This window comes from Callithrix jacchus, chromosome 12 (genome assembly GCF_049354715.1).
Source record: "Callithrix jacchus isolate 240 chromosome 12, calJac240_pri, whole genome shotgun sequence".
In the NCBI taxonomy this organism is placed as follows: domain Eukaryota; kingdom Metazoa; phylum Chordata; class Mammalia; order Primates; family Cebidae; genus Callithrix; species Callithrix jacchus.
In genome coordinates this window covers 99,576,289-99,599,542 of record NC_133513.1, presented here as the reverse complement: position 1 = coordinate 99,599,542, position 23,254 = coordinate 99,576,289, and the positions used below count along the sequence as shown (strand labels likewise).

Sequence of the window (23,254 nt, the reverse complement as noted above, 5' to 3'; positions counted from 1 at the left end):
ATGAAGTTTCACCAAGTTGCTCAGGCTGGTCTGGAACTCCTGAGCTCAAGTGATCTGCCCGCCTCAGCCTCTCAAAGTGCTGGGATTACAGGTGTGAGCTACCACAGTTTTTTTTATTAGGTTGAAATTAACACAGTAATATTTTGGTGGCAAGAGAAAGAAGGAGTAGGAAGCCTGAAAAGAGAGAGAGAAACAGTGGGGAGGAGTATTAGATGCAGAACTTCCACCTCGTCTCTATCTCCCTTTCTCTCATCCCCGCTGAAGGCAGAGGAAAATAAAAATTAAAAAGGGAAAACAGAAAGAACCATTGTTAGCAACATTTCATGTCTCATAAGCAGGATGGCTAATATCTTCCCAGGGACCATTACAACATGCTGCTTCATCCCATTAATTGCTCAGCAGATGTTCAGCAGCTTTCTTTTAAAAATGTTTGAGCCAGAGTATGCTGTTGGTGAGAGAAGCAAATGCATAATTTGGTTTGTCTCCAAGGAGAAAGAACTGTCTCTTTTTAAGAATTTACTAGCCTTATCTTGGTTTTCAAATTCAGTTCCCTGTTTGCTTTCATAGGAACAAGGAAAGTATTTGCAGATATCCGAATGCCATTAGAGACTGGATTTTGTTTGCCCCCCATCCACCAACATGTTCCATTTGGGAATTCATTAACTGTGGTATCTAAGCTGAGCTAAATTTTCAATGTAGGCCTTGTTTTGTTCCTAGCCATTTCTGTGCTTCTTGGTTTTCATACAGTTTTTCTTAAGATTCTAACCACTCCTGACAGGTATGTTATGAAATTCTCTTGCAGAAAGGAGAGATTTGAACCTGTATGAGAATAAGGGAGAACGAAAAGCATGTTATTCAGAAGATTGACGGAGGGTCATGGGCTGAGTGGTTTCCTTTGACTTTTAGTACCTGATGGCAGCTGGCATCCATGTTTAGCAGACCAAGGCTATGATGTTGCAAAAACAACATGACAAGTTGGAAAAGGGAATAGAAAGCAATCAAGCTAGTGTTAGACTGGAAGCATCGCTGTCTTGACAAAAGTATCTCTCTGCTCATGATATTCCAGACTGCAATATTTCTCCCCGCTTCTTCACCTATTTCCCCTTGTCCATCTGTATTTTAAGGCTCACCTCAGTGCCAGCATTTGCCTGAACATCTTCTCCTTGCCTGAAATCACATGAATTTTTAGATCTCTATCTGCCTGGGGATGATGATCTGACCACCATCTTACGCATCACTTTGATTTCTTGTGGATATGGTTTATCATATCTTTATGTCACCTTCTTCGTATCTTCATATCATCTTAATCATTATACCTTACAGAGAACTTGCACATATCAAGTGCTCAACAAGTATTGTTTTTATGAATAATTGTATGCATAATTTATAGCCTGTGGACATACATTCAAAATCCCATTCCTGCAGTTAACCTTCAGATACAATTTATTGAGTTTATTCATTTGTGAACCTGTCTCCATGACATGCTACTTCTAATCAAGTCACTGGTGAGTGGATACTTGCATTTATTCCCTAGATGCCTACAAGAAGCATCTAGGGAATCTCTATATTTAAATTTTTTTCCTTACAGCAAGTGTTCTTTAAATATGCATTTTAATTCTTTATATATACATGTGGGGGATGGGCAGTTGAAGGAAGATTGGGCCCATCCTTCCTGGAGTCCTACATCTTAGAATAAGAGATGAGAGAGAATGGGAGAAGGAATGGAAGGAGATTGTTAGAAAAAGAGACTGAATCACAGGTCCTTTTTTATTGCTCTGGTCAGTGGAAGACATGTTTTCAGTATAAGAGCAGTTTCACTTCATGGCAGAGCTCTGGGTAACAGACCTGGTACTGCACCCTCCTCACCTTAACAAACCAGCCAAATCTTTTGTGACATCTCCCTCACCCTCCCCATTTCTTGCATATGCATTTGCCCTGGGCTTCTGTATTATATATATTTTATTATACTTTAGGTTCTGGGGTACATGTGCAGATCATGCAGGATTGTTGCATACGTACATACATGACAATGTGGTTTGCTGCCTCCATCCCCCGTCACCTATATTTGGCATTTCTCCCCATGTTATCCCTCCCCAACCTCCCTAACCCCCGCTGTCCTTCCCCTAGGCCCCCTCAACAGACCCCAGTGTGTGATGCTCCCCTCCCTGTGTCCATGTGTTCTCATTGTTCAAGACCCACCTATGAGTGAGAACATGCAGTGTTTAATTTTCTGTTCTTGTGTCACTTTGATGAGAATGATGGTTTCCAGATTCATCCATGTCCCTACAAAGGACAGGAACTCATCGTTTCTTCATGCCTACATAGTATTCCAGGGTGTATTTGTGTCACATTTTCCTTGTCCAGTCTGTCATCAGTGGGCATTTGAGTTGATTCCAGGTCTTTGCTATTATAAACAGTACCACAGTGAACATACATGTGCATCTATCTTTATAATAGAACGATTTATAATCCTTTGAATATATATCCACTAATGGGATTGCTGGATCAAATGGAATTTCTATTTCTAAGTCCTTGAGGAATTGCCGCACTGTCTTATGCAATGATTGAACTAATTTACACTCCCACCAACAGTGTAAAAGTGTTCCTATTTCTCCACATCCTCTCCCAGATCTGTTGTCTCCAGATTTTTTAATGATCGCCATTCTAACTGGCATGAGATGGTATTTCAATGTGGTTTTGATTTGCATTTCTCTAATGACCAGTGATGATGAGCATTTTTTCATGTTTGTTGGCCTCATATATGTCCTCTTTTGAAAAGTGTCTGTTCATGTCCTTTGCCCGCTTTTGAATGGGTTTGTTTGTTTTTCTTCTTGTAAATCTGTTTTAGTTCTTTGTAGATTCTGGATATTAGCCCTTTGTCAGATGGGTAGATTGCAAAAATTTTTTCCCATTCTGTTGGTCACTGGTTCACTCTAATGATTGTTTCTTTTGCTGTGCAAAAGTTCTGGAGTTTAATTACATTCCATTTGTCTATTGTGGCTTTTGTTGCCAATGCTTTTGATGTTTTAGTCATGAAGTCCTTGCCTATGCCTATGTCCTGAATGGTTTTGCCTAGATTTTCCTCTATGGTTTTTATGGTGTTTAGTCTTATGTTTAAGTCTTTAATCTATCTGGAGTTAATTTTAGTGTAAGGTGTCAGGAATGGGTCCAGTTTCTGTTTTCTGCACATGGCTAGCCAGTTTTCCCAACACCATTTATTAAACAGGGAATCATTTCCCCATTGGCTTGCTTTTGTAAGGTTTACAAAAGATCAGATGTTTGTAGATGTGTGATGTTGCCCCAGAGGCCTCTGTTCTGTTCCATTGTTCTATATCTCTGTTTTGGTAGCAGTACCATGCTGTTTTGATTACTTAAGAGCTATGATGGGCTAGCTGTACTGGCTCATGCCTCTAATCCCAGCACTTTGGGAGCACAAGGTAGGTGTATCACTTGAGGTGAGGATTTTGAGACCAGCCTGAGCAACACGGTGAAACCCCATCTCTGCCAAAAATACAAAAATTAGCTAGGTTACTGGCCCACACCTGTACTTCCAGCTACTCAGGAGGCTGAGGCATGAGAATCACTTGAACCCAGGAGGCAGAGGTTACAGTGGCTGAGATCATGCCACTGCACTTTAGCCTGGGCAACAGGGTGAGACTCCATCTCAAAACAAAAACAAAAAACAGCTGTGTTGTCGTTTTAGGGAGCATTTTTCTAGCAAGAATCTGAAAGGCTCTGAATCTAATGCAAACCACTGGATCTGTATAGTTTCTTGTAGAACAACAAACCTGAGCCGTTAAGAAAATGTCCCCAAAATGCCAAAAGTTTTCTCATTGCCCCTAGTAAGTTGAAATTTACTCAAGGGCAGGATCCATTTCAGATTTATCATCTTATTTGTCACATGACTCTGTCTTACTTTGCAATTATTCCTTTAAACTTATAGTTTATCAGGGGATATGAGATGAATGAGGGCCCTCACTCACAGCTGGTTAGACCTGAGGCACAAAATACTAGTTGCATGAACCTTTACTAATTTCTAAATGAGGAGAATGAAAAATATTCCATGCAGAAGATTCGATAAAGCTGAGTCTTTAAGGTTGAATAGGAATTGACCTATTCAATTCCTGTGCATGTATCTTTATAATAGAATGATTTATAATCCTTTGGGTATATACTCAGTAATGGGAAACAGAGTAAATAAGCATTGCAGGTTGAAGGGCCAGGTTGCACAAAGGCACAGAAAGATGGTTTATGTATATGGTTTATGTATAAAATTATGTGCTGTCTGACATGGATTGGGGCTTCTAGATATGTACCCTCACATATTAATAATTAGTATATTTACTGATGGTAAAATTATGAGCAGAGGAAGAGAGGTAAAATTCATGAAAAATAATATAAACTTTGTTGTCCATCATTCACTGTGTGCTAATGAAGAAATTTTATTAATGCAAATTTGAGATAATGTATAATGAATTTGGAAAATGAAAAAAAATAGCTGATAGAAATATTTGGGTGTTTTTTTTTTTTAAACAACAGGTTTGGGCAAAACTCCATTATCATTTCTCTCTTTAACAAAGTACACACAGAAATTTACAACTCAAGTGGCACAATATGGTAATTTATTTAGTGGTACAGAACGTGTAGGTTTGTGGCATACATATATACGTGCCATGATGGTTTGCTGCATCCATCACCCAGTCACCTACATTAGGTATTTCTAATGCTGTCCCTCTGCTAGCCCTCCTACCCCCATGCTATCCTTCCCTGAGCCCCCCACCTCCCAATAGGCCCTGGTGTATGATGTTCCTCTCCCTGTATCCATGTGTTCTGATTGTTCAACACTCACTTATGAGTGAGATCATGTGGCGTTTTGTTTTCTGTTCTTGTGTCAGATTGCTGAGAATGATGGTTTCCAGCTTCATCCATGTTCCTGCAAAGGGCATGAACTCATCCTTTTTTATGGCTGCATAGTACTCCATGGTGTATATTTGCCACATTTTCTCTATCCAGTCTATCATTGATGGACATTTGGGTTGGTTCTAAGTCTGTGCTGTTATAAACAGTGCTGCAATAAACATATGTGTGCATGTATCTTCATAATAGAATGATTTATAATCCTTTGGATATATATTCAGTAATGAGATTGCTGGGTCTAATGGTATTTATATTTCTAGATCCTTGAGGAATCACCACACTGGTTGAACTACTTTACACTCCCACCAACAGTGTAAAACCAGTCCTGTTTCTCCACATCGTCTCGAGTATCTGTTGTTGCCTGAGTTTTTAATGATTGCCATTCTAACTGGCAGTGAGATGGTATCTCAATGTGGTTTTGATTTACATTTCTTTAAGGAGCAGTGATGACGAGCTTTTTTACATATGTTTGTTGGCTGTATAACTTTCTTCTTTTGAGAAGTGTCTGTTCATATCCTTCGCCCACTTTTTGATGGAGTTGTTTTTTTCTTGTAAATTTAAGTTATTTGTAGATTCTGGATATTAGTCAGATAGGTAGATTGCAAAAATCTTTTCCTACTCTGTTGGTTGGTGATTCACTCTAATGATAGTTCCTTTTGCTGTGTACAGAAGCTCTTCAGTCTAATTAGATCCCATTTGTCTATTTTGGCTTTTGTTTCCATTGCTTTCAGTGTTTTAGTCATGAAGTCCTTGCCCATGCCTATGTCCTGAATGGTATTGCCTTGGTTTTCTTCTAGGGTTTTCATGGTGTTAGGTCTTATGTTTAAATCTTTTATCCATCTGGAGTTAATTTTTGTATAAGTTGTAAGGAAGGGATCCAGTTTCAGCTTTATGCCTGTGGCTAGCCAGTTTTCCCAACACCATTTATTAAATTGGGAATCCTTTCCCCATTGCTTGTTTTTGTCAAATTTGTCAAAGATCAGATGGTTGTAGATGTGTTTCATTATTTCTGAGGCCTCTGTTCTGTTCCATTGTTCTATATCTCTGTTTTGGTACCAGTACCAGAACCAGTTCTATATCTTTGTTTTGGCCAGTACCATGCTGTTTTGATTACTGTAGCCTTGTAACATAGTTTGAAGTTAGGTAGCATGATGCCTCCAGCTTTTTTTTTTTTTTGCTTAGGATTATCTTGGTTATGTGGGCTCTTTTTTGGTTCCATATGAAAGTTAAGGTGGATTTTTCCATTTCTTTGAAGCAAGTCAATGGTAGCTTGGTTGGTATAGCTATGGGCAGTATGGCCATTTTCATGATATTGATTCTTCCTAACCATGAGCATGGAATGTTTTCCCATCTGTTTGTGTCTTCTCTTATTTCCTTAAGCAGTGGTTTATAGTTCTCCTTGAAGAGGTCCTTCACATCCCTTGTTAGTTGTATTCCTAGGTATTAATTCTCTTTGCAGCAATTGTGAATGGGAGTTCACTCATGATTTGACTCTCTATTACTTGTATACAGGAATGCTTGTGCTTTTTGCACAATGATTTTGTATCCTGAGACTTTGCTGAAGTTCCTTATCAGCTTGAGGAGATTTGGGGCTGAGATAAAGATTTTGGTTCTTCTAAACAACAATCATGTCATCTGAAAACAGAGACAATTTGACTTTCTCTTTTCCTACTTGAATACCCATTATTTTTTCTTGCCTGATTGCCCTGGCCTGAACTTCCAGTGCTATGTTGAATAAGTATGGTGAGTAGGGTATCCTTGTCTTGTGACAATTTTCAAAGGGAATGTTTCCAGTTTTTGCCCATTCTGTATGATATTGGCTGTGGGTTTGTCATAAATAGCTCTTATTATTTTGAGATACATTTCATTAATACCTAGTTTATTGAGAGTTTTTAGCATAAACAGCTGTTGAATTTTGTTGAAGGGCTTCTCTACATCTATTAAGATAATTGTGGTTTTTATCTTTGGTTCTATTTAGGTGCTGGATTATGTTTATTGATTTTCATATGTTGAACCAACCTTGCATCCCAGGGATGAAACCAAGTTGATCGTGATGGATAAGCTTTTCAATGTGCTATTGGATTCGGTTTTCCAGTATTTTATTGAGGATTTTCACATCAATGTTCATCATTGATACTGACCTGAAATTTCCTTTTCTAGTTGTGTCTCTGCCAGGTTTTGGTATCAGGATGATGTTGGTCTGATAAAATGAGTTAGGGAGGATTCCCTCTTTTTGTATTGTTTGGAATAGTTTCAGAAGGAATGGTACCACCTCCTCTTTGTACATTTGGTAGAATTTGGCTGTGAACCCATCTGGTCTTGGACTTTTTTTGGTTGGTAGCCTATTAATTGCTGCCTCAATTCAGACCTTGTTATTGTTTTATTCAGGGATTCAACTTGTTCCTGGTTTTGTCTTGGGAGGGTGTAAGTGTCCAGGAATTTATCCATTTCTTCTAGATTTACTGGTTTGTTTGTATAGAGGTGTTTGTAGTATTCTCTGATGGTAGTTTGCATTTCTGTGGGTGGTGATATCACCTTTGTCATTTTTATTGCATCTGTTTGATTCTTCCCTCTTTTCTTCATTATTCTGGCTAATGATCTATTTTGCTGATATTTTAAAAGAAAAACAGCTCCTGGATTCATTGATTTTTTTGAAGGATTTTTTTGTGTCCCTATAGCCTTCAGTTTTGCTCTGATCTTAGTTATTTCTTGTCTTCCAACTTTTGCTTTTGTTTGATCTTACTCTTCTAGTTCTTTTAATTGTGACATTAAGGTGTCAATTTTAGATCTTTCCTCCTTTAGCTTGTGGGCATTTAGTGCTATAAATTTCCCTCTTGAAACAGCTCTAAATGTGTCTCAGAGATTCTGGTATGTTGTGTCTTCTTTCTTATTGATTTCAAAGAAGATCTTTAATTTTGCCTTGATTTCATTATTGATCCATTCGTCATTCAGGAGCAGGTCATTCAGTTTCCATGTAGTTGTTGGGCAGTTTTGAGTGAGTTTCTTAATGTTGAGTTCTAATTTGGTTGCACTGTGGTCTGAGTGACTGTTTGTTGTGATTTCTATTGTTTTGCATTTACTAAGGAGTGTTTTACTTCCAATTATGTGGTCAATTTTAGAAGAAGTATGATGTGGTGCTGAGAAGAATGTATATTCTGTGGATTTTTGGTGGAGAGTTCTGTAGATGTGTATTAGGTTCACTTTGTCCAGATACGAGTTCAAGTCCTGGATGTCCTTGTTAATTTTCTGTTTCATTGTCTAATATTGACAGTGGGGTGTTAAAGTCTCCCACTATTATTGTGTGGGAGTCGAAGTCTCTTTGTAGGTCATTAAGAACTTGCTTTATGTATCTGGATGCTTCTGTATTGGGTGCATATATATTTAGGATCATTAGCTCTTTTTGTTGCATTGGTCTCTTTACTATGATGTAATGCCTTTGTCTCTTTTGATATTTGTTGGTTTAAAGTTGGTTTCATCAGAGACTATGATTGCAACCCCTGCCTTTTTTTTTTTTTTTGCTCTACATTTGCTTGGTAAATCTTAGGATAAGGAGCTTTTTTGTTGTTGTTACTGTTGTTAGGATAAATTTGATGGTTCATTTTGGGTTGGATGTCATTAAGCATTTAAATGAATAACCCCATTATGAAGCTGGAAATAGGCAGTGGAAACTCAGGTGACAAGACCAAGACCAGAATATACATTCACTGTGAATTTTAATTTACCATCCCATAGCAGATAATCAGGTGGGGTAATCTCCTGACAGGTGATAAATTAAAGCCTTAATTACTGGTTCAAATCTTTCAAGCTCTGTCAAACTCTATCTTTGTTCTCATGAGAACCCCTGGTCATGAGTAAATTTAGTCCTTATATTTGGTGGGGAGAAGGAGGGAATAGAAAATTACCTGAAAACCTGTTGACTCTTCTAAGACAGAATATGTAAGGTTTTTTATGAGAATAGAAAGTAAAAAGACAGCAAGCAAGGGGCAACGCTGACCTTTTATTTGAGAAGGCAAAAGCCTTACTAGATTGATGCCTCCTAAATTGCTAACAACAACATTTTAGGGATTATTTGCACTTCATAAGATTTATTTACTGGGCAAATGAACTGTAGTTTGGGTGGTGGGAACTCTGCCCAAAGTACTAGAAGAGCTGGAGCTGAGTGGTTCCCTCAAAGCATTTGAGATACGTGAAACCCTGCCCCAGAGTTAGAAAACTCTTTCCAATTCAGGGTGGGAGATAATCTGTTATAAATAGCAGTTGTTCTCAAACGTGACTTTACATTGCAATTAACTTAGGAAGCTTTATAAAAATAGAGATTTTCCAAGCCTCACCACACACAGTGAAGAATCCCGACAAGCCAGGAAGCTTCATTTTTAGCAAGTTCCCCTGATGATGCTTATGATGCTGGCCTCTTCACCAGCCTCAACAACTGTTGTTAGACAGCCTTTCAGAGACAGAAATCCATCTGTATAACAAGGAAAGGTGAGCGACTATCTCCAGTAGTAAATCTGATTTACAACTCAGGGCATCTACTAAAACAGAAGCATGAATTACATAAGAAGAGCCTGATATATTAAGCATGGGAGGAAATTAGTAATAAACATTAAAATCTAATTTCTTGGCATATTTGGAGCTAACCTAATTGGCAGAATGGGCAAATGACAGTGGGAGTAAGGGGAGAAAATGAAACATGCCTTTGAATCTGGGACATATTATATCCATAATCTAGATGAATGGCAAAGGGCAGCCAAGAGCCGTGGCCATGAAGCAGCTGAAACATGATTAAAGGGTGAACTGCAATCTTAGTGGCAGATGTAATTGAACAGCTGCGAGTTTTATGAGAGTTAAATAATATTATCCTGATGCTGTTCATGTGCTAGTGTGAGCATAAAATGATACCGCTATACCTCACTATATTTCTGTACATGTTTCAGAATTCAGAGGTGGCCCTACCCTTGGCTTTTCAGTTTGGTCACTATTCATCAGGAGTTCTGGACACACATGCTAAAAATGGTAAAGGGTTAATATTTATCAAAGGAAGAGCCTCAAATCTCAGGTTAAATAAAAAAAACATAAGCAAAAAATATATACACAGGAATATTGCTTCCACTTGCTCCTGTCTGTCTATCCTTTGCCTCATTTAAGCTGCTTGGTTTAGATAAACTGTCCTTTGTCAAGGGTATGTGTGGGTTTTTTAATAAAACTGTTATCTTTTTTTATCTTGGCCTCTATGGCTGCTGCTGACTGGTTTAACTTCTTTTGCAGGTGTAATGAAAAGATATTATCATAAAGCTATTAGAGAATTAATATTTCTAGGCTTCAGTTGCTACAACCGGATATGTTATGAGTCAGTTTGGGAGGGAATAAGAAACTCCAAATTTCTACCTAGGTCATGATACATCATGAATTCTGCACTACAGTTCCACATTGAGAAAAAGACTTAGCATTCTTCAAGAAGCTGTAGAAATTACCATATAATCTAAGCCAACGTTATAGATGCAGATGCCGAATAGGAGTTTTGGAGCTCTGACCTGTAAAGTGAAGTAAATTGTTGCAATAACGTTTTCCATTTAGGGATGAAATTAGTACTGGTAAAATTCTTCCTCAGCCAATACATTTGTCTTTCTCGTTCGTTTCTGGTCACTGTGTTATGTACATTATAATCCTTTACAAGTCTTTTGAAAGTAAAACCATGGTACCAATAGGTTTTCTTCCTTTTATTTTTCTTCTTTTTATTTTTTCCCCAAATATATGTTTTTTCTATTCAAATAATGAGGTAGTTGCACAGATACATAGAACCAGTGTATTTTCCTAGTTATTTAATCTTTATGGTTTTATGATAAACAATAATGGGTTTATCGTATAGATATATATCCCTCCTCAATATGAGTAAATGTGATATTTTCATGTGCCTACTAGGGAGCAGCAATGAGGTTACTCTTTGGCTTTCTTGCAGACACAGGATTCAGTTCTCTGGCCCAGTCTGGAGGGCAGTGGCGCATCATAGCTCACTATAGCCTTGAACTCCTGGGCTCAGGTGATCTGCCTGCCTCAGCCTCTCAAGTAGCAAGGATGATAGGCACATATTACCACACCCAATTAATATTTTTAATTTCTGTAGAGACAGGGTGTTGCTGTGTTGCTCAGGCTGATCGCAAACTCTTGGCCTCAGTAGATTTACCCATTTTGGCCTTCTGAAGCATTGGGATTACAGGCATGAGCCACCATGCCTGGCCTAGCTTCTAATAAATTATTTCTTCACTATTTCTTTTTTTTTTTTGAGATTATGGGGGACCATAAAAGGGGCTGAAATAAACACAAGGATAACTAGATTGAGTTAGCCAGGCTAGAGGATGTATCTGGAAACTTTTGGTTAGAGAATGGCCAGCAAGGAACAGTCACATGAACAGAAACAGGGGCACAAACATGCATCAGAAATACAGTTCCCCAGGGGAAGGCAAGGCAGATAGTCAAGAGAAATTGTCAAAAAAAAGAAAAAAAAAGAAAAAACAGGAAAGGATAACACATACAAAATACAGAGAAGATGTCAGAACCTAGGACAAGCTACCCTTTTGACACCAAATATCTTATACCCAGAGTGATCAGGACTGTCCTGGGTTATCTGTGGTACATCAGCACAAGCTTTAATAGCACCCCCTTTCATTCTTAAAGTGTCTTATTTTAGAAAATAATATGTATGGTCTTCTTTTACTCTGCCACACTGACAGTGGGGATAGAAGCCTACACCAAAAATTGGCTAATGTGGAGCTCAAAGGTAATAGATGCAGTTCCTTTCATAATGTCCATAGTCTTTACAAATTGGTATGTTTTTTGCAGTGGCTGGTACTGGTTGTTCTTTCCATGTTTACTGTTTCCTTCAGGAGCTCTTGTATGGCAGGCCTGGTGGTGACAAAATCTTTCACCAGTTGCTTGTCCCTAAAGGATTTTATTTCTATTTCACTTATGAAGCTTAGTTTAGTTGGATATGAAATTCTCTGTTGAAAATTATTTTATTTAAGGAGGTTGGATATTGGCCCCCACTTTCTCCTGGCTTGTAGAATTTCTGCTGGTGAGTCTGATGGGCTTCCCTTTGTGGGTTACCCAACCTTTCTCTCTGGCCACCCTTAGCATTTTTTCCTTCATTTCAATCCTGGTGAATCTGATGATTATGTGTCTTGGGGTTGCTCTTCTTGAGGAATATCTTTGTGGTGCTCTCTGTATTTCCTAAATTTGAAACCAAGTTGGAAAACATTCTTCAGGATATTATCCAGGATAACTTCCACACCTCGCAAGGCATACCAACATTCATTCTCCCTGTCACTTTCAGGTACACTGATCAAATATAGATTTGGTCTTTTCATATATTCCCATACTTCTTGGAGGCTTTGTTCATTTCTTTTCACTCTTTTTTCTCTAATCTTGCCTTCTCGCTTTATTTCATTGAGTTGATCTTTAGTCTCTGATATCCGTTCTTCTGTTTGATTGATTTGACTATTGAAACTTCTGAATGCTTCATGAAGTTCTTGGGCTTCCCATAGCACTGTAATTTCTGAAAAAAAAAATTCAGTCTACATGGATTTCATGATATTCAAGGCATGTAACTCAGTCCTGAATTGAATCTACTTTGGGGACAGGAAAGGAAAAAAGAAAATCAAGGTATGGTAAATTACTTCTGCAATATCCTGACAACACTAACTTCTGGATTAGAATTATAGTTCAAAGTTTCAGGATTATAGTGCAAGTAGCAGTTCTCCAGGAAAGTCCTTTTGATAGAATGAAAATGAACACAGGACAGCAATAAGGGTCTTCTGCATGGCTTCCCTGGGTGATGCTACCATGTTATTGACTTTAAAACTTGGAAATAAACCAGGCAAAGGGCAAAACAGCAGCAAGGGGGACTGGGTGTGATGGCTCATGCCTGTAATCCCAGCACTTTGGGAGGCCAAGGTGGATGGATCACTCGAGGTCAGAGTTCGAGACCAGCCTGGCCAACATGGTGAAACCCCATCTCTGCTAAAAGTGCAGAAACAGTCGTGTGGTGGTGGGTGCTTGTAATCTCAGCTACTTGAGAGGCTGAGGTGGGAGAATTGATTGAACCCAGAAGAAGGTTGCAGTGAATCAAGATCGTGCCACTGCACTCCAGCCCAGGTAACAAAGCAAGACTTCATCAAGAAACAAAACAAACAAAAAAGCCAAACTGCAGGAAGGGGGAATGTAGTGCCTGGGGTGGGGCATTTCCTAGAGTGTTCTGTGGATCCTAGGTCTGCAAAGGATCTGTGGTCTAATGAGTTTATGATAGACTATGGTAGAGTTAAATGTGTTCTTTTCTGCAGTGGTTGCTGTGACCCTTTAATATACTGATGTGCAGTGTGAATCTCCATATGAGGAATGTCATATGTATCATTGCCCAAAATTATCTCACCATGAAACTCATCTTTCAGGACTTTTTTTTCTGTAGAAGAATACGGTTTCAGAAATATGCTAGGAATAATATGACAATGTTAGAAATATTGGGCATGTACTCTGTGCCAATACTATTTTTGCAGATGAGACCACTGAGATTTAATTTAAGCACTTAGTCCGTAAGTGACAGAGCCAGGTCTGATTCTGAAAAGGGATCATATCATTACTTAACCCCACATGTGGAATTTTGGGTTTGTTCTCATACATGCAACTATGAGCATTTATTTAGCACTTTCTATGTGGCAATCACTTTTCACAAGAAAACTGTTGTTGTTATTGTAACTGTTCCCATCATCACCATCCCAGATCCTCATGAATAATATATAAAATTTCAGTGCATTTCCAAGTTTCTCAAAGGATTTTAGAAATGACATGTGCATGTGTGAAGCTTAGAAATGTTGAGTCATTTGGAATACTGCTTGTATCCGTGTTTTACTTTGTGCATGAATAATGGCAAAAAAAATTGCTCAGCACTTTCCCCTACACTGCTACCTTGTTTAAGCTGCAACTGGAGAGGGTTAATTTATGCTAATTCCACAGAAGAAGCTAAAGCCCATTTATCACAAGTTTCCATTCCTCAGCAAAACACACACAAATGCACCTAAGTATTGGGCAAACTAAGAAATGTGCTGCTGTAGTGTGGAGCGATAATAGGTCTGTTTATATTCAGGCACAGATCAGCAAGCAGAAGCCACCTATGGAACACAGAGGGCAGTGGCAGTCAGTCTCTCACCACTGCTGTTTCCTGCTTCCTGCCTCTGAGAAGTGGCAGAGATGGGGAAGGCGAATGGATAACATACATTTTAGAACTGGGATACAGAAGTTCATTTTCCCAGAATAATATGCTAATTACTTAAGTGTAAATGATTTGGAATGGAAAGGTTTAGCCTGGGGATGGGGCGATAAGAGGAAGGAAATAGAAGGAAAAAGAGTTCGTGTGTGTGTGCGCGTGCACACATATGAAGGTTTGCTTTCTGTGCTGCACAGGGCTTGGACAAAGTAATTTTCTCTCTTAGTTTTTCATGTATTTCAAATGCCAACCTTTTCAAGCAAGCTCAGTATTCTTAGTTGCTTCATATCCCTGGTATTCGGGTTATGCAGAAAGAGTATTTAGCTAGGAGTGAAAAGTTTAGCTTTGATTCAACCTCTCACCATCCTAATCATCTGTGGCCCCTCTCTGAGCCTCCATTGTTCCATGACATATTAAGGGTTTGCATTAGAAGATTGCTTTTAAAACATCTTTCTACTATAACTTCTTTGATGTGATGTTATTATGATCATAATGAGAGAGAGAGAGAGATCTTTTCGAGTTACAGGTTGTTAAATTATAGGTTTTCCAAGATTTAGTTCAGAATAATCCAGTGGTTTCACATTGTGGGGAGTGGATAAAATCAGACTGGCTGTCAGTTGATGGTTGTTGAAGCTGGGTGGTAGGTTCATTTCTGTATTCTCTCTGTGTGTGTGTTTGCATGCATACATATAAATATCCATCCACCTATACATACATATGCATAAATGTGTACAGATACCTATCTTCCAAACTTAAGAGTACATGATTTATTAGTCCTACTGCTCCTTTTCAAACTTAGCATTTTAACTTGTGCCGCTTGTTAATTTATTTCTTGTGTTATAGTCTTAGTCCTAATCCCCATCCTCAGCAATATGTCTTTTACTGATATTAGCCCAGGGTTGAGTATATAGAAAGTGTGTGTGTGTGTGTGCGCGCACGCGATGATTCAAGTTCAAGTCTTAGTTCTTCTGTTTACTAGTTCTAAGTCCTTGTAAAATAACATTAATCAATGAGAACTTCACTGTTATCTGTTTGATGGGGATCATAGTCCCTGCCTTCCATTTGTGGAAATCAATTGTGATAATGTCTACAACATACGGATGGTGTTCTCTTCCCCCGATGACATCCTACTAATTGCAGCGTGAGTTCTGAAGAATTTCTGGACCTCTTTGCCGATGGCATCGAGAGCTTTCTCTTCTAATTCTGAACTGAAAGAAACTTTGCCTTGGATGTTTCATGGCAGTGAGACCCCAACCATCTTTTACACACAAACTCATCTAGTCCCATTTCAAAACTGAGGTGATGCTTGGCTTACAGGGAAGAGAAAATAGTGGGGAGTTCTTATTCAGTGCTTCCTGAAAACCAACTCTCCTGAAATGACTATTTTCTGAGAAGGAAGGGTGGCTTTCATTTTTTATCAAAACTGTATGATTAGTTGGAAGATGCTTTCCAGTATCAACACAGAGTGGCTGAGATGTAATCCTGAAAAACTCAGCCAGAGCAGAAGCCACTGAGTCTTGTCTGAGACCATCAGTATTATAGTCTTATTCTTGAACTTTTTAACCTGGGTGACTAATGCGCTGCCCTCTCAGCTCACACCAGAGAAAACTACAGAAAATGGTGATTAAAGGTCACCTGTATTTCTGGGTATCAGGCTTTGCTTAAGTTGATGGAAGGTAAAGGTCAGCACCAAGGCTTCCATGGAGTACATGTGACTTGTCTTTTATGCATGAACTATGCTACATTTGCAAAATGTCAGATTTTAAGAGGGTAGAAATTAATTGCAAAGTCTTACAAGTATGACAGGTTTGACTGTGAGATGGGGGAAGGTGTAGAGGTGGACAGAGGTGTTTTCCAGACTGCACTTTAAGAGGAAACTCAGGGAGGGAGACTCTTGTATGGACGCAGAGGCTTCTGGTTTGTCTGAGAGAAAAACTCACGGTATTTGAGAGGCTGGAGTGTCTTGGTGTGGGCTGTTGGAGCTTTTGGGAAGTGTGGAAACAACCAGGTTGCATTTCCCTCCTTCAACGTCTGAGTGGCTGCTCTTGTAAAATATTCACCTGGACGTCAGTTTCCTGTGTACAAAAATATAAGCACGTTCCGTTACTTCACTGTTATTTCTCTCATGACAACTTTCCAATTATTTTTCTCACATGACAACTGCTGGAGTAGGGGTGAGGGGGTGGTTGAATTCGCAAAAATATTTTTTTAGGTGGTTTTATTGGCCATCTGTTTGCTTAGTAGAAAAAGCTTACACTCAGAGCATAATAAAATATATTATAAATATTGATTAATAATAATACTAGCAGCAGTACAAATGAAATCTAGGCCAGGCACGGTGGCTCATGCCTGCAATCCCAGCACTTTTGGAGGCCGAGATGGGGGGGATCATGAGGTCAAGAGATCAAGACCATCCTGGCCAACATGGTGAAACCCTGTCTCTACTAAAAATATAAAAATTAGCTGTGGTGGTGCACGCCTGTAGTCCCAGCTACTCGAGAGGCTGAGGCAGGAGAATCGCTTGAACCGGGGAGGCAGAGGTAGCAGTGAATTGAGATCGCGCCATTGCACTCCAGCCTGGCAACAGAGCAAGACTCTGTCTCCAAAAAAAAAAAAAAAATGTAATAATTATTATGACTTAATATGCGCCTGGCACTTTTCTCAATGCTTACCATACATTAGCTCACTTAATCCTCATCAGAACCCAATGAAGTATGTACCATAATTTTTGTTTTCTACCACATAAGGTACATTAAGGTGAAGTAACTTGCCCAAGACCACATGGCCAGGTAGAGCGGGACTGAATCCAGGCAGCCTGGCCCTGGGGTCTGTGCTTTTTATTGCTTTGCTGTAGTTCAGGAATATTTGGGGTGGGCGCAGGGTGGGCTCAGATGCATCCCAGGTCAGCCATGTGACATGCATCTTGTGTGTATACCCCACCTGTTTTTCCAGGACTTACCGTGCTTGTGCGTGAAGAGTTTGAGCGTCTCAGAGTCTCACCTGCCCAGTTCTCTGCTCATGACCGTGTTTTGTCTTCCCCCCAGCCCCCCTGGTGGACCTCACTCCAACCCACAGTGGATCTGCCATGCTGATGCTGCTCTCAGTGGTGTTTGTGGGGCTAGCAGTATTTGTCATCTACAAGTTTAAAAGGTGCGTGTCCCTCCATCCACATCTCCTCACCCCCAGCCTCTTCCTTCTCCCTGACAGGTCCAGAAGCATGTGTTACAGTGATGTGCATAGCAGTGATGGTTTCTATTAATATTTTAGGAAGATCCCGGGCATTAATGCTTATGCCCAGATGCAGAATGAGAAAGAACAAGAGATGATCAGTCCAGTCAGTCACTCTGAAAGCAGGCCCAGTGTCCCTCAGAGTGAACTAAGGAGGCCTGGCCAGCTTATAGATGAGAAGGTGGAATCCCAACTCATAGGTAAATGATTCCCAGTAGCCATCAGCTGTTCAGCTGAGTAGGCAATGGCTGACTCTCTCTCTAACCCCTTTCTGGCTTGACATAACCACTTTCTTCTGCTCTAACACCCCTGAGAGAAACAGCTAAGATGGCTCTTTCCCTGCTTCCTCTCATTGGGATGGGGAAAAATAATAACAAACCTCTTGCTTCTATCTAGTTTTTTTCCCCTCTCATTAGTTTATTCCTCCTTTTGCAAAACCCTCCCTAAAATATTGGGCTTACAATGTTAAAATGTTACATGTTTATGGGGAAAGAGCAAAGCATTTGCTATAATAATATATAAGAAGGAGAGGCCTCAGAGGCTAGAGCTGGTGGCTCAGACAACTGGGCAGGGTTTGCAGGACATGGTTAGTATTGACTAGAACGAAACACGGTGGCCTCAACTGGATACAGCTCTAAAGAGGGCAAACTGCTTCAGAACGCTAGTAGAGGAGTGACGTAATGAGAATGACCAGCCTCATCATCCAGGGCAATTTTTTTTTTTTACATCTAGTGGTAGCTAGGAACTTTCTCTCAGGAGATATGGCACCTAAGAACTTGAGGACAAGAGTCATAAGGTTTGCAGACATCCAGGGAGTGGAGCAACCTCAGAGAGACCACACTGGTATGTGAGACTATTACATAGCAGATTAGCAAATTTCTTCCTCTTTTTTGACTGTCCCTTAGCAGAAATTGTAAAATAGACTTACTCATATTTCAACGGAGCCCTCTCTGCCTGTGAAGTAGGCACAGGAATCCAACAACTAGGTATGGAGAGTCTGACGTTCACTTGCTAGATCCTGCTACTTACTGCAGAAAGAATTTTCCAGGAAGTTAGACAAACCCATGAAGCCACTAGTGCTGATCTGCTTCTCTCTTTGGTTCTTCCTAAGACTTGTATGTATGATCACAGCCAGATCCTGCATTGCTGACAACAGTGGATAAATTACCGTATAACCATTTCTGCTCCACTGTAATGTCATCATGCCAGACCACCTGGCCTTTACATAACATTTTTAATCTTACTTGGAAAAAAAATGAGTGTATAAATGGAAACATGACCCTCTTTAAACAAAAATGAGAAAGGTCTGTGGCTGTGTTAAGGAGAAATTTAAATGCAGTAACTGGCTCCTATCATAGGTAATGATAACAGTGGCAGCCACATCTGGTGTCCGATTTTCACAGTGCACTTTCTTTTATTTGGGGAGACAAGGTAATAAAAGTGTAATTGCTGAGGGTTAAAAAGAAAAAAGCCTTTTCTGTCTTCAAGTCCACAGAGGCATTCACCCTGTCTACTCATTCCTGAAGCGTCTATGTGCATTTTTTGGTATCATTTGGTTCTCAGTTGCATTTCTGTAGGGTATAAAGCATAGCCTGTGTTTGTTTTATTAAAGTAGCAATTCCTCCTTCACCAGGAAGCTATCTCAGCACATTGCAGTCTCTGACACCTTTCCCTTTCCAGTGTCATTAAATGAGTAAGTGTTACACGTTTTCTCTTAGGAGAGTAGCTTTACCCTCCCCTCCCTCCCCTTCTACTCAACCTGGTGACTCATCTCTCCGATTGCAAAGAGCAAGACACGCCACTCCGCCTTCAACGCCAAAGCGGGGATCTGCTGGGGCACAATTTGCAATTTAAGGAAAACCCCCAAAGGCTACAGGCGACCTGCTGATCAGGAAAGAATTTCGCTCTTGTCAAGTACACCATCCTTCATGACCACTAACTTTGTGTTTTCTCTTTCCTTTGTTGTTCTGTTTCCTATTTTGCCAGGAAGTATTTCCATAGTTGCTGAGAATCAAAGCACAAAAGAAATCCCTATGTAAATGTTTGAATGGAGGACGCCAGTAAAACAAAACAAAACAAAAACAAAATAATATAAAATATAAACAATATCAAAATCCAAACAAACACTCACTGCATCGGGACTTTTTAATTCTTCAGACACAGACAACAAGGGTTTTTAGCTTTAAGCCTGTGCATGTGGACGATACTCTGAGAACATGTGTGGAGGGGCAGTGTACAGGTGCTCTATTTTAATGGAAAACACTCCCCTCTCCCTCTTTCTTCTCCTCTTTTTTCTGATCGGTCGTGTTTGTAGAAAATTCATAACATATATAGGCCAAGGAAATCTGCATGTATTTTTGGAAATATTCTTGGCTCTAGATTTATCAGCTATTTTAGCATTAAGGGCTGATGGGTGGATTAGCTACCCCAGCCCCTTTCATAAGACACAAAGACATGCACAGGAGTTTGAAACCCTGAGCTGTTTCTCTGTTCCACTTTCCATATTGTCATCTCCCTTCTAAGTTAGCTTTTGTAGCTCTGTTGGTCAGCAGTGGCCACAAGGCTGTTTTCTGTACTCTCTGTGGCCACAAAAACAAAGATGGGAGTTCAAGATCCCTGTATGCAGGTAGAATAGGGAAGGAAGGGAGGCAAAGCATGTCAGAAACGGACCTTGGTTTTCTGTTTACCTCTTCCCACCATGATTGCTTCCACTTGCAGCTTTCCCTACTCCTGCCCCACTGCAGTAGGAAATGGAACCCCATTAGTCCATTTTCCTGCCTTCACATGTGTCTATCAATCATCCTTGTGTGGCCATGATCTGTTGATGTCTTTGAATCTCTTCCCTCCAAACCCCAAGTAAGTTGTCCTTCAACTGTTGTCAATTATTTTTCCCAAACATGTTGCTAGATTCTGGACATTAACCCTAACGTTTCCTAAATAGCGGCCTGGCCTCTGCCACCCCTGCCTCCACCACTTGCAAGTTTCGGCTCCTTCTGTCAGTTTTGTACATTCCCAAGCATGCCAGTGTCTGTGCCCATGGACCTCGCTGTATCCTGCACAGCAGGGTTCAGTTTCATGTATCCTTGTCTCTTCCTCTAGAACCTGCCTTTTCCCACCTGGAAACATATACTGTATGTGAAAGAGTTGATATTATGCAAAGCTATTCAAACCTGGCCATGTACTTTGGAAAAGAAAGCATAGAGATGAATTGTGGTGGTCTCACAACCAAAATCTCATGAGACCTGATTCTAGAAGATTCTTGCGAGAAATGTTTTGAATGTGTGATGATTTTGCAGGGCGATTTCCTCCTGTGATGGTTGCTGTTACCCAACATTTCACTCTCACAATAGAATAGAAATGTTTGTGAAATTGATTTTAACTGGAAGGAGAAGCAGGTTAATGGACTTCATGTTTAAGAGTGTCAAAACGTCTGAGAGAATAAATGAGGGGGTTTTGTCTTACATTAGGGTGAGAGTTTGATATTTAGGATGATCTCAGTGATTTCATGTGTGCTCTCTGACCTCTGAGTATCATAGTATCATTAAAGGAAAAAAGTTAGCTGATTGGTAAAAAAAAAAGACTGGCGCAAAGCCTGAAGAAATCCCAGTTTTTCCCAGGGTTATCATGAAAGAAGGCTCAGAGAAAGAGGGAAACAAAAGCCTGTCCAGCAGAGGTCCCTTTAGTATTATGGTCTGGGCAAAGCCCACTATAAATTATAGGAGTAAGAAGTTCTGATAAACCTTTTAGTGAGTTCAGCTTCCTCCTTTGCCTTGTCCCTAAGCCAACAGTATAACACAGGCCCTGGTGATAATGAGGTGTCCTGAAGATCCGGATGTCCATGACTTTATGTAGCTCAGGCACAGAAAGAATAGCAAAGCTGCTGTCAGAAGGGGATCAGGCAGAGATGTTTATGGGTGAGGAGACCCCGTATGAATCTGGGAAATTGGTCACGCCTGAGGCAGCCACCTATTTGTAGAACTCGATTAATTCCTAACCTGCCAGGCTTCCTATCTCATAGGAAACATCCTCATTGATCCTCTTCAGTTGGAGTCTCCCAAATTTAATCTGGAGGACAAAGTGTTGGAAAACTAAAAGAGGCTCACTCAAACCAGCACAGGGAATCCTCAGAGTTGCAGTTCAATTCATCATAATTAGAAAAGTATGAAAAAAAGAATAACAGTCTTATTCTAGCACAGTGCCTTGCCTAGAGTAGTAGTATGAAAATTATTTGTTGAATAAATGAATGGAAAGACACAGGGAAGAATAACAGGGAAGAATAAGCTGTAAATCCTAATTAAAAATAGAGGTAGACATGAGATGCCTGGCATTTTGAAAAGTGACCAAAGATGGCCAGCAAAAGATTCAGCATTTCCAGGGTCCTCATGTGCCTCTCCTCAAAGCTCCCTCCCATCTGTAGGAGATTAGTGAGGCAAGGTACTTGCTCAGAGAGGACCTCATTGTTCTTATGACCTTGGCCAGTTGTTCTCAAAGTGTGGTACCTGGACCAGTAGTATCAGAATCACTTGGACTTGTTAGAGATGCAAATTCTCCATCCATACCCCATACCTACTGAGTTAGAAACTCTAGGGGATAAATAGTGGTGTTCTCTGTTGCTAAGCGATAGTGAGCCTGGCCATCAATTTTAACAAGCCCTCCCAGTGACTGTGATACATACTGGAGTTTGAGAACCATTGTCCTAGGCCATTCCAGCTGAATCTCAAAGAGAAGGCAGTAAGGAGAGCCTACAAATGGGAGGGACCTAAGTGCCTACCTACTCACTAAAAGCAGGTGCAAACAAACACACAAGGGGTGTGTTTAAGGTGGGCTTAAGGTCAGAGGAGTGTGTAGGGAAGTATGTATTTGGAAGGTAAGATTCAGGGCAAGCTAAAAATCCAATTCTGCAACGTTTTCCAAAATCCCAGAAGGCAAACTGTGCATGTTCTACCCTGAACTACCCAACCAACATTTTCTCCCTTGCCTTATTTTTAATTGGATTCACTGTCCAAAATGCAGAGGTTTGCTTTGCTTTTTTTTTTTCAGAAGTTTCAAACAGCAACTTTGAGAGCAGTGGGGTGCTTGGCAGCTGTTCTGTGTTTTCCAGGAATCCAACTGAGCATTGAAATCTCTCATTTGCCAACTTATTTTTATAGGAAGCCAATTTAAAAAAAAAAGTTTTCTTATAGTATTGGAACTACTTCTAATTTTAAAATGACTTTTTTGATGTATTTTTTGTTAAATACTATGTAGTGTAATGTATAATTGCTCTTGTTTATTGCTTTTACAATCATATTTATTAAACAGATAATGTCTCTAAGTCTTTGTCTCAGGTATTTTTTTTTTAATCCTAAACCCTTGGTGTTCATTCTAAATATAGAAGTGTTACATTACAGGATTTCATGAACGCTAATTGCCTAAGTAGTAAACACCACAGGTTCGAGGGTTTTTGCTTTTTTTTTTTTTTTTCTCTCCCTAACAGGGCAGAATGTACCTACTACCTGAATTCTACTTGGACTTCAATGAACTCTACAGTCTGTTACTTTATTAAATTACTTTGATTTAAAAACTAGTCCAAAATAGTTATTTTAGAATGAGTATGTATTCATTATTATTAGTTCAGAATTAGATATTATTGAAGGAACAATTCCATTCAAATTTGTTCATAACCTTGTGGTTACCGAAAGACCAACCCTGCATGAAATGAACTGAAACATGGGGAGTGGTAAAACAGCAGATGAGTGAAAACAGCTGTGGACCTGGAAGCAGGGAGGAGGAGTTCCCCTCTGGCTATGCCAGCTGTGTGACCTTGAGCAAATCATTTTAACATATAAGAGCTTTAGGGCTCTGATGCATATAATT

General features: G+C 39.8%; 1 protein-coding gene across 6 annotated transcripts in view; it reads left to right on the top strand.

Annotated features, from left to right (window-relative positions):
* Positions 1–22,712, top strand: part of SORCS1 (sortilin related VPS10 domain containing receptor 1) — a 613,910-nt gene extending 591,198 nt beyond the window's left edge. For 2 of the 6 annotated variants that reach the window (XM_035269021.3, XM_035269026.3), the window contains exons 25-27: positions 17,215–17,320; positions 17,438–17,598; positions 22,439–22,712. In XM_035269021.3, coding sequence (XP_035124912.3) covers positions 17,215–17,320; positions 17,438–17,598; positions 22,439–22,518 — 347 coding nt within the window. In that variant the 3' untranslated portion in view covers positions 22,519–22,712. Of the gene's footprint in view, positions 1–17,214; positions 17,321–17,437; positions 17,599–19,116 lie in introns of all 6 variants that reach the window. The other 4 variants (XM_035269022.3, XM_035269025.3, XM_035269024.3 and 1 more) reach the window with 4 other exon arrangements.
* The last annotated feature ends 542 nt before the right edge of the window (positions 22,713–23,254 follow it).